At 56.3% G+C, this 10,533-nt stretch overlaps 2 protein-coding genes and 1 long non-coding RNA gene across 5 annotated transcripts in view; 2 read left to right on the top strand and 1 right to left on the bottom strand.

Annotated features, from left to right (window-relative positions):
- Window positions 1-261: 261 nt before the first annotated feature.
- Window positions 262-4,878, top strand: Nrm (nurim). The gene is made up of 4 exons (XM_050131735.1): window positions 262-1,617; window positions 2,853-3,049; window positions 3,687-3,863; window positions 4,031-4,878. The coding sequence occupies exons 1-4, from the start codon at window positions 1,485-1,487 to the stop codon at window positions 4,310-4,312; spliced, it is 789 nt and encodes a 262-aa protein (XP_049987692.1). The 5' UTR covers window positions 262-1,484; the 3' UTR covers window positions 4,313-4,878.
- On the bottom strand, window positions 1,560-5,020 carry LOC126494397 (uncharacterized). Its single transcript, XR_007589996.1, has 3 exons — window positions 4,902-5,020; window positions 2,902-3,095; window positions 1,560-1,697 (listed from the first exon to the last, which is right to left on the bottom strand). It is a non-coding gene; the product is annotated as an uncharacterized lncRNA (long non-coding RNA).
- A 534-nt stretch (window positions 5,021-5,554) lies between these two features.
- Window positions 5,555-10,533, top strand: part of Ppp1r18 (protein phosphatase 1 regulatory subunit 18) — a 9,918-nt gene continuing 4,939 nt past the window's right edge. The window contains exons 1-2 of one of the 3 annotated variants that reach the window (XM_050131731.1): window positions 5,555-5,706; window positions 6,772-8,342. In XM_050131731.1, coding sequence (XP_049987688.1) covers window positions 6,777-8,342 — 1,566 coding nt within the window. In that variant the 5' untranslated portion in view covers window positions 5,555-5,706; window positions 6,772-6,776. The other 2 variants (XM_050131732.1, XM_050131730.1) reach the window with 2 other exon arrangements.

Raw genomic sequence — 10,533 nt, 5'->3', positions numbered from 1 at the left:
CTGTTCAAGTAAATGCTTCACCACTAAACTGTAGCCCCGGACCTTTGTTAATATGGTGCCTGTGGAAACCGGAAGTCAGCCTTAAATGTCCTTCCTCAGAAGTCCATTTTTTTCTTTGAGACAGGGTATCTCACTGGGACTTGAAGCTCCTGATTAGGCTAGGCTGGCTAGGCCAGTGAGCCCTAGGCATCTGCCCTTCTAGGTCTTTTTTGTAAAAAAAAAAAAAAAAACCTTTATTTAATTATTATGTATACAATATTCTGTCTGTGTGTATTGTGTGTATGCCCACAGGCCAGAAGAGGGCACCAGACCCCATTACAGATGGTTGTGAGCCACCATGTGGTTGCTGGGAATTGAACTCAGAACCTTTGGAAGAGCAGGCAGTGCTCTTAACCTCTGAGCCATCTCTCCAGCCCCGCCCCTTCTAGGTCTTGAATTATGAAGGTTTTTAAGGGTGAAGCAGGATAAAGAGAAACCGCAAAGCTTAGTGCAATCCTCGTTTTCCACCTACAAGCCCTTCTGGGACCGCCCAGAGCTAGAACAGTGGAGTTAGACTGTGGTGCTCCGGTGCAATCCTGGCACTTGGCGGCAGAGGCAGGAACATCAATCAGCTCAAGACTATTCTCAGCTACATAATTGCCAAGTTCGACGCCAGCTTGGGCTACATGAAGATTCTGCTATTTAAATAAGTGGAGAGAGCAGTATGCAGACAGAACCTCCTCAAAACTCAAAAAGACATATCTCGGACGCAGCCCACTCAGTACAAATTTCCCAAGCCGAGCGCAGGGTGGGGAGGAAATGCGCTTTACAATGCATGGCGGTTTGATCCAGAGGCTGTGGGAGCGCCCAGGCTGGGTGCTGCTAGGCTGTTCCTCTATCCCTCAACTTGAGGGCCTTGCCTTGGCTTGTCTTGGGTATTTTTATCTCCCTGGCCCTGCTCGATCTGTAAACTAAAGGAATAAGTTCGTGTCTTCTGAGGACCATGTACTCGGATAGCTACAGTTGGGACAGATCCTTTGACCACCTGGTCTTTTTTTATTTCTTATGGCCCTTTTGGACCGGGTCTCCATGTGCAGTCTAAGCTAACTTCAAATCTCCCTGCCTCAGCCTTCTGAGTACTGGAATTACAGGCACAAACCATCACGAACAGCTCTAAAACGACCACTAAACAAAAATCTATGTTGGGCGTGGTGGGGCCGCCTGCAACCCCAGCAGACCTGGGACTGGGGTCTGGTTTGCACGCAAGGGAGGCTCTGTCTTCACTTTCCACTCCACATGAACACCGGCAGCACTGAGGTTCGACCCACGCGGGTGGCTGCAGAGCCGCTGCCCTGACGACGACTAGGGTTCCAGGCTCCGCGCTATGACGCGCCTCTCGCGGTCCCCGCCCTGAGGCCAGCACCCCACGAAGGCGGGACCTGGGCGGGGCCAGCAGCCGCGGGAACCCCGAGCCCGCCTCCTCCGCAAGCTCCTAGGCGCTCGCCATGGCCCCGGCGCTGCTGCTGGTCCCGGCGGCCCTCGCCTCCTTCATCCTGGCCTTTGGCACCGGAGTGGAGTTCGTGCGCTTCACCTCCCTGCGGCCGCTGCTTGGAGGGATCCCGGAGTCCGGTGGTCCGGGTGAGCCGCAGCGGAGAGGAGGAGCCAGCGCAGCGTGGAGAGGGCGGGGCGTGGAAACAAATGACAGGGAAAGGCCAAAACTGTGAGGCGCCAACGGGAAGGGAACAGAAGGCTAAATCAGAAACTCCAAGATTAGTCCTGTGTAGAAGCTGGGGAGTGAGGACTGACCGAGTAAGGGCGTGGTGGGGGTAGCGTTTGTCGGGAGAAGTAGGAACGGGAAAAGATGAAAGGAGGAAACATTAGAAAACCGCGACAGTGGGCCCGTGGTAGCTCACACCTTTAATCCTAGCATTCCAGAGGCAGAGGCAAGGCGATCTCTCAGTTCAAGGCCCGCCTGGTCTATTGAGTAAGGGTTATGTATGTAAAGAGACCCTGTCTCAGAAAAACAAAAAAGAAAACTACACCAAAGGCGATTTCTCTAACCTTGCTCTCTGTGTGTGTGTGTGTGTGTGTGTGTGTGTATGTGAGAGAGAGAGCGAGAGAGAGAGAGCGAGAGAGAGAGAGCGAGAGAGAGAGAGAGAGAATATGTGGAGTGTGTGCTTGTGTTTCTGTTTGTGTGTGTGCAGGTGCAGCTGAAGGGAGCCTTGAGTGTCTGTCTTCAGGGTCTAGCCACCTTATTTTAGACAGGGTCTTACTATGTACCCTCAGCTGGCTTGGAACTCAAAGGTCCACCTGCCTCCGTCTCCCATGTATTTTGGGGACAGATTCTGTCACTGACACCAGAAGCCTATCAACTAGGTCAGATGGGTCCCATGGATCTGGGGTTATAGATGGTTGTGAGCTGCTATGTGGGTGCTGAGAAACGAATTGGTTCCTCCGGAAGAACAGCAAGTGTTCTTAACCGCCAATCCATGACACCAGCCCCTCTGGAGTTCTCCTGCCTCTGCCTCCCCAGCACTGAGATTATCGGCATACCCCACCGTGCCAGGCTTTTTGCAGGGGTGCCAGGGATCGAATTCAGGTGCTTACATAGCACTACATGGACTGAACCATCTCTCCAGCACTCCCGCAATGGTTTTAATAATGACCCTGCCGGCATTCTAAGAATCTTCTCCAGAAGAAGGCTAGAGAAGATGGGAGATTGAAGGAACAGGAAATTGAACTGGGCTTGGCCTTGACAAGATCTTGAAAACTTCAGGGACATGGAATAGGGCTCCAAAAGAAGATGAGGGTAAGGGGAATGTTCTAGCCTTAACTGATCCTTTGTCCCTGTCTTCCCTAACCAACTCCCTCAGATGCCCGCTATGGGTGGTTGGCTGCTTTGCAGGACCGAAGTGTTCTTACCTCCCTGGCTTGGGATCTTGGGCTTCTGCTATTGTTTGTGGTGCAACATAGCCTCATGGCAACTGAGACAGTGAAGGCGTGGACATCCCGGTACTTTGGAGTCCTTCAGAGGTCACTGTACGTGGCCTGCACTGCGCTGGCCTTGCAGGTATGAGGCCTTGGCCACGGGAGACATAATTCGTGGCGTGCTTACACTAGAGGGACAAGACGAGTGTGTGAGAAAGCAGAAGATGCGAATCTCAGCTCCCATCCCCCAGAGCACATGCTCCATTCATCAGCAGAGTCCTGTTTCTGACATTCCCCAGCACAGCCTGAGGAGTCTCACCCTTGCAACTTTGTTCATGTTGTCTTGCTTCAATTTGTTTCTTTGTTTCTCTGCATATCCCTGGGTGTCCTGAAACTCCCTCCTGCCTCCTTGAGATCCACCTGCCTCCGCTTCCTGAGTGCTGGGATTAAAAGCCTGCGCCACCACTGCCTGGCTTGCTTCAAATCTTAAATCCTTCTTAGTTCCCGTCTTCCAAACCTAGGTCTTCAAGAGAAGACGCCTTCCAATTAGTCTTCTCATTGGGTGTTTGTCATAGGCTAGTTTGGTAGGCATCCAGCAGCCCCCCATCCCATCCGTTTTCTAAATCCTGTATAGAAATGGATCATCCTCATATCCTCCATACCCCATCCCGAGCTCTCTTCATGATAAATATTTACTGTTTATACTCAGAGGAAAGAGCGGTAGGTTACTGTGGAGCCAGGGAGATCACTGGCATGCTTGGTTTCTCATCTTTCCCCAGCTGGTGATGCGGTACTGGGAGACTGTACCCAGGGGCCCAGTGTTGTGGGAGGCTCGAGCTGAACCTTGGGCCACCTGGGTGCCCCTCCTCTGCTTTGTGCTCCACGTCATTTCCTGGCTCCTCATCTTCAGCATCCTTCTGGTCTTTGACTACGCTGAACTCATGGGCCTCAAACAGGTGAGGATCCCACATCCCTGCCTGAGTCTACCATTCTCCCCCTCCCATACTCTGATTGCTCCTGGCTCTCTAGTCCCTTGCCTCCTTTTCTGATCGTCGCTGGGCTTGAGGAGGATGCCTGGGCCAGAGGCTCTGGCTTGATTTCCGGGCTCTTCCCTCTCTCCTAGGTATATTACCACGTACTAGGACTGGGTGAGCCGCTGGCTCTGAAGTCTCCTCGGGCTCTGAGGCTCTTTTCCCACCTTCGACACCCAGTATGTGTGGAACTTCTAACGGTGCTGTGGGTGGTTCCCACCCTGGGCACTGACCGCCTCCTCCTGGCTCTTCTCCTTACCCTCTACCTTGGCTTGGCTCACGGGCTTGACCAGCAAGATCTCCGCTACCTTCGGTCTCAGTTACAAAGAAAACTCCAGCTTCTCTCCAGACCCCAGGACGGGGAAGCAGAGTGAGGAGCTAGCTCCATTTCTAGGGCCTGTTCTTCCTCAAAAATCAAAAATCCCTTAGCTTCCAGACCGTTTGATACAGACCAGAAGCTGGAAACCATGTGCTGAAGGGGCTGACTGTCACTTCCCTGCTTGAGACCTCAGTTCCAGGGTCCAGATCCCCTACTCTAAATTTAGAGTTTCAGTCACTGGCCTCCAGGGTCCATTTCTCACCAACCAAGAGTGGGTACAAAGTCATGTCATCTTTTGGGGTTAACACAAGGCCTTGAGCACTCCCTCCTCTGGTACTTTATTGGTTCTGCACCTCAGGGATCCCCTTCCTAGTTTCCACTTCAAGAGCTATGCCAGGGCCAGCCAGCAAGTTTGCAGGTAGTGTATATCTCTTCCCCTACCTGCAAGGAGTACCTGCGTCTTCCCCACTCCTGCCATCATTTCTCCACCTCCTTATGGGTCCTGCCCTACAGATCCTAGGTGTCTCCTTTTACTCGGTCTCCTACCGCGGTGTCTCCCGTTTTTAACTCGGGCTGACTCAGGGCTCCCTGCTCTCTCAAAGGATATGCGCTGCAGAAAAATTAAAAGTTTCTACGTATGGTACCCAGTTGTCTGTCCATGTCTTTCAAGCCGCCGGACCAAGTGTGGGATGGAAGCTGAGGCCAAGTTCTTGTGGCAGCAGCCTCTGACGACCTGGGGTGGGGCCACACCCCACGGGCCCGCCCCCATGTCCCAGTCACCCAGTCCTGCTTCTTCCAAATATTACAGTTTCTCCGCGTAGAGATCAGGGAACCCATGGGAGACAGAGTATCTCTGGGAGGGGAGCGAACTCCCAAAGCCATTTTTCCTCAGACTCTGGGGCCTGGCAGCCGCCCACACCACCACGGTAACAAAGACTGGCCAGGGAAAGCAAAAGCACGGGGAGGGGCGGCGAGTGATGGGAAGGGCGGGTCTGACTCCAAGCAGCTGCCGCTTCCTCCCCATGTCCCTCAGGGGGCCTGAGTCACGGGCCGCCGCCCCGGGTCGGCCAGCTGGAGCGATAGGTCTGGACACCCAGCTTCTCCAGGGCTGCCAGGAAGTGGGTGAGGGCCTCTGGAGACAGAAAACGAAGAGCTGTGGATTGCCACTGCAAGAGAGGAGTGCCACCAGAGTCCACGCGGGAAGGAGGGCAGCGAAGCCCCGCCCTTCGCCCGGCTCCTCCCTGCGCCCCCTTCCCTCGCCCCATTGTCCGTAGACAAAGCGGTCGCCGCCCCCGCCTGGCCCCCGTCTGAGTCTTCGTCCCTCCTCCTAGGCGCCCTCTTCCCTCCTCCTCTGCTTCCCACCCTCCCTCCAGATCTTCCTTTGACTCTGACTCTCTCCTCTTCCGACGCCTGGCTCCACCGCACCTCCTCCTAGGGACCACAAGGCGTGTAAGTTGACTGTGGGGCTCCCACTTTAAGGGAAGTGTCTCCTGATCTCCCTTGGAGTGCCTCCCCTTTGTGCAGAGATTGCAAGTCCGTGCAGTTCCCGCGGGTGCATGGCCCTCTGGGTCAAGATCCCCCTGAGAGCGGGGTCCCTGGTTGGGGACAGCAGAGGCATGAAGCGGGTCCTCCGAGCGTCCGGGTCCTAGGGCGTAGTTGGTGGGGAGGCAGGCGAGGTTGAAGGGACTGGACTCGGGTGGACGCCAGAGTTCTGAGAATGCGTAGGCAGCACACCCGCTCGGGTACCAAAAGTCCCCGAGGAGGGTATTTCCCCTGACCCGCCTCTGGGGCGGAGTACGCGGTGGGGTGGGGGCCGGACTGAGGGGCGGGGCCGAGCGCAGCCGGGAAGGCAGCCGGGACCTGCGGGGCCCGTGCGAAGAGGCGCCCGCTCCCTTGCCGGCTTTCCGCTCTCCCCTTCTCCCCCGGACCTCTGCCCTCTACATCTATCCTCACCTTCTCACACCCCCTCCGACCCCTCCGCCCCCTCGCCAGCCGGTTCCCTGTTCTTCCTTCCCACTTACCTCCCCTGGGTACCGGGGGTAGGCAGCCTCGATTGAACCCGCTCACTTCTCAGCCCCAGTTCCCCCCCCCCCCCTCCTCCCTCTCTCTCTCTCTCTCTCTCTCTCTCTCTCTCTCTCTCTCTCTCTCTCTCTCTCTCTCTCTCTCTCTCTCCTGCTTTTCCTTCCCTCTCTTTCTCATACCTTAGGGACTGTCTAGTGCCTACAAACCCCCAATCTGGCGCTGCCTCTGCCCGGAATCTCGACTCTACCTCTCCCATTATCCCCACCCCCAACTTGGTACCCAGCTTTTCTCTTCACTTTTTTAGCTCTCGCCTCTTCTGCCCTCCCTCCTCTCCCTGTTCCCCTCTATCTTCATCCTTAGTTCCACTGTCCTCGGTTCTTAATCTCTTCCCGCATCACTTCCTCCTCTCCTACCCCCATTCTCAATCCCCGGGCCCCTCTGAAACCTACCCTTCCTGTTCCTGTCCCCCAGTGCTCTCTCCTTCACTTCCAGTGACCATGACTGCTATCCCAGATTGGAAGCTACAGTTGCTAGCCCGGCGGCGGCAGGAGGAGGCAGCAGTTCGTGGCCGTGAGAAAGCAGAACGGGATCGCTTGTCCCAGATGCCAGCCTGGAAGCGGGGAATCCTGGAACGTCGCAAGGCCAAGTTGGGCCTGCCTCCTGGAGAGGCGAGCCCTGTGCCTGGGACCGCAGAGGCTGGACCTCCGGACCCAGATGAATCCGCTGTCCTCTTGGAGGCTATTGGGCCAGTACATCAGAACCGATTCATCCAGCAGGAGCGACAGCGGCAGCAGCAGCAGCGAAATGAAGTATTTGCTGCTGATAGGAAGCCTGGGCCTCTGGAGGCTCTAGATCGGAGATCAAGTCCTAGTAATTTAAGAGAGCAGAGCCCCAAGGGAAGAGAGTCAAGAGAAGAGAGGCTAAGTCCCAGGGAGGCCAGAGATAAGAGGCTGTTGACAGGGGGAGCCCAAGAGTCATGTTCCAGGACTTCGGACGCTCGAGACTGGAGGCAGAGCCCTGCAGAGGCTCAGAAATGGAGGCTGAGCCCTGGAGAAACTCCAGAGGAGAGTCTGAGATTAGCAAGTCCCGGAGACGACAGTCCCAAGAGAAAAGAGGTATTGGAAAGCAGACTGAGCCCCGGGGAATCTGGCGACCAGAGGGCCTGCCTGACAGAGGCCCATAAATGGAACCTTGACCCGAAAGAACCCCAGGAACAGAGCTCAATACAGCTGGAGGCCACAGAGTGGAGGCTGAACTCAAGAGACGAGGGGAAAGACTACTTGGAGGAGTGTGGGAGAAAGGAAGAAAAACCGAGTCCAGGGATTGTCCTAGACCAGTCTCCAGTGACAAAAGAAGGCCAAGACACCATCTCTGGAGAAGTGGAGACTTCTGCTGAGCAGAGACCTAGCCCTGTGGAGGATGGAGACAGGATCTCAAGACCCACAGAAGGCTGGAAATGGACCTTAAACTCTGGGAAAGCCCGAGAACGGGATATAGAGACACGAACTCAGAAACCGGATCCTCCAGCATCTTCAGAGAAGCACCTGGGGCCTTCTGGTTTCGAGGCTGAAGAGGAGGCTAAGAAGGAGGAGGCGGGGGCTCAGAGCAGGCCTCTGAGGGCCCAGCAGAACCTCCGCTCTGGGCCCTCCCCCCTTCCACCAGAGCACGCTGGGGCTGGGACGGAAGGCTCCAGACAGCAGGAAGAGGAAGCAGCAGAACCCCGGCCCCCAACGACAGCCCCTCTGTCTCCCCCACCCCCAGCCCCAACTGCCCCCCAGCCCCCTGGGGATCCCCTCATGAGCCGTCTGTTCTATGGGGTGAAGGCAGGACCGGGGGTGGGGGCCCCCCGCCGTAGCGGACACACCTTCACTGTCAACCCACGGAGGTGTGTGCCCCCTGCCAGCCCAGCCCCACCAGCCACCCCAGCTACAGCTGATGCTGCAGGGCCTGGATCCGGGAAGAAGCGGTACCCAACTGCTGAGGAGATCTTGGTGCTGGGGGGCTACCTCCGTCTCAGCCGCAGCTGCCTTGTCAAGGGGTCCCCTGAAAGACATCACAAACAGGTAGGAAAGCTGCCACGCCTGACTGCGTAGATGTCTCCTTCTAGCTCTGACTGGATGGCTTTTTAAATGTTCCTTTCTTCTACTCTTTTTACTCCTGCCACCTCCCTTCCTCCCTCTGCACACACACCCTTCCTCCGGCTATCCCTCCTTTCCATTCATTTCAGAGCACCAAGGAGTCTGCCCAGCAGTCAACAGCTGTGTTGGGGTGTGTGGTTTTCAGGGTGTGTCCGGCCCTGGTCCTTCTCCCTCCCTCATGCTCAGTCCTCCTTTTCCTTTTGAGCTTTTGATCCAGGCAAGCCTGGCTGGTAGGAGAGATGTGACTACCTTTGTGAAAACGGGGTGAACATACCCGGGAGGGCAGGGAATGTTGAGGCAAGAAGTTCAGGGAAGTTGGGATGAGCGTCTCAGCCCCACGGAAGAGGAGACCAGATCTACCCGAGGACATCCCAGGACAGAGGGGCGAGTGAGATGGAGCTGAGCTGGCTGAAGAGCAGAGAAGAGGCTTTTAGACCCCAAGTCAGCCCCCCACTCCCCACCCCCCGGAGAGGCATACAGAGACCATTTGAAGTGGGTGACCTCGGGGTTGCCTGTTCCCCCCAACTGGGCAAATGTTAGACAGTGCTTTCCTTTTCTCTGGGGACAAGCAAAGCCTTCTCCTCTTCCAAAATATCCCAGTCCCTTCCCCCGTCTTTCCTCCCTGGGCTTCCCTTCCCCCACAGAACTGGCTCAGCCTTGGTTTTCCCCTCTGTCCCTCCTCCCCCTGGCCTCTCCCTCCCCTTGGGGTAGAAAAAGAGAGAAGTTCATTTGCACTGAACTGAGCACGGACTGGCCCTGGCCCTGTGGGAGTTGGGGGCAGGGGTGGGGCCGAGGCCAGCAGAGGGTCAGAGGTTAGACTGGAATGCAGACCTGCAAGGAAACACTGGACAGGGTAACTTTCCCTCTGGCCCTGGCCCAGCGCCTGCCTCCTAGGCACCAATCAGTTTTCTATGTGAGAAAAATCTCTGGAGAAAGAAAGGGCCACACTCAGCCGCCTCAGACCCAAAGGTTCCCCACCCAACCAACACACATCTTCCCAGGGCCTGCCTGGGACGTCTGCTCCTGCATATTCTCTGTAACGTGTGTGCGTGCGTCCGTGTGTGTGTGCGTGTGTGCGTGCGTGTGTGTGTGTGTGTGTGTGTGTGTGTGTGTTTGATGTCAGTAGGAGATCATAAGGACCGAAGATCAGGGCTGAGCTCAGGGATCATTTGATTCTCCCCATGCATCTTTTTGTGTTTTTAATTTATGGACAGAGTATTCATTGTCACGATAGCATTATTGAATATGACTTTTGTTCTCTCACCTCTGTCCCAGCTTCACTGAAGCTCCAGCCCTCCCGGGGTGGCACCTAGGAGTGCACCCTGAGCCCTCAGGCTCCTATTGGCCCTCTCTTCTCTGTACTTGGCAGACATAAAGGAAATTCTCCCAGGGTGAGGCACGCAGAAAAGTCACTTCCTCCCTGGCTTGTGACTTTGGGAAGTGAGCAGAGGGAGGCTTGAGGCTTTGTGGCCCAAGCCTAGGAACCATCTGGGGGAAGCCAAGGAGCCTAGGTGCGGTGCAGGACCTGTGATGGTCACCATACCTAGGTCATCAAGTAGGAGGGCGGAAGTAGACCTTCCAAACAGGAAGCCTGGGGTGGGGGCCGGAAGGCTGGTGGGACGGAGTGGGAACACTGGGCCTGGGGGCCTGCCAGAGCTGAGCTCAGGATGTGGTGAGAGAATCAGGAAACAGCCACACTGGGGTGGGGGTGGGGAGGAGGCAGCTGAGTTCCCTAGACTTGACTGTCTACCTCCCTCAGCCCTCTCTCTAAGTCCACACCTGCACCTCCCAACACTGTCTGTCTGTACAACCTCAGCCAGGATGACTGTGCCTGCCCTGTGCTGTCCCAGCCATGACCACCGCCCCTCGTCCCTCACCCTTCCTGAATAGTCCCAGGCTGTAGCTGGTGTTCTGCCCCTGCAGACTCTCGGGCTGGAGACCCGCCCCTCCTTCCCTGGCCCCCTTGTGACCTTATATAGCTGATGAGAGAGGTTCCAGTGAGTCACTTCCCTCTCTGCGCACCCCCTCCCCCCGCGCGCCCCATTCGGGTTATGCATTCCTGAGAAGCCCAGTCAGAAGCTGGGGGGAAGTGAGGCAAAGCGGGGGGGGGGGGGGG

This window comes from Alexandromys fortis, unplaced genomic scaffold, assembly GCF_014885135.2.
Source record: "Alexandromys fortis isolate MF-2015 unplaced genomic scaffold, M_Fortis_MF-2015_v1.1 scaffold_390, whole genome shotgun sequence".
In the NCBI taxonomy this organism is placed as follows: Eukaryota; Metazoa; Chordata; class Mammalia; order Rodentia; family Cricetidae; genus Alexandromys; species Alexandromys fortis.
The sequence above is the reverse complement of the archived record's forward strand: the minus strand, read 5'-3'. Positions and strand labels throughout refer to the sequence as shown.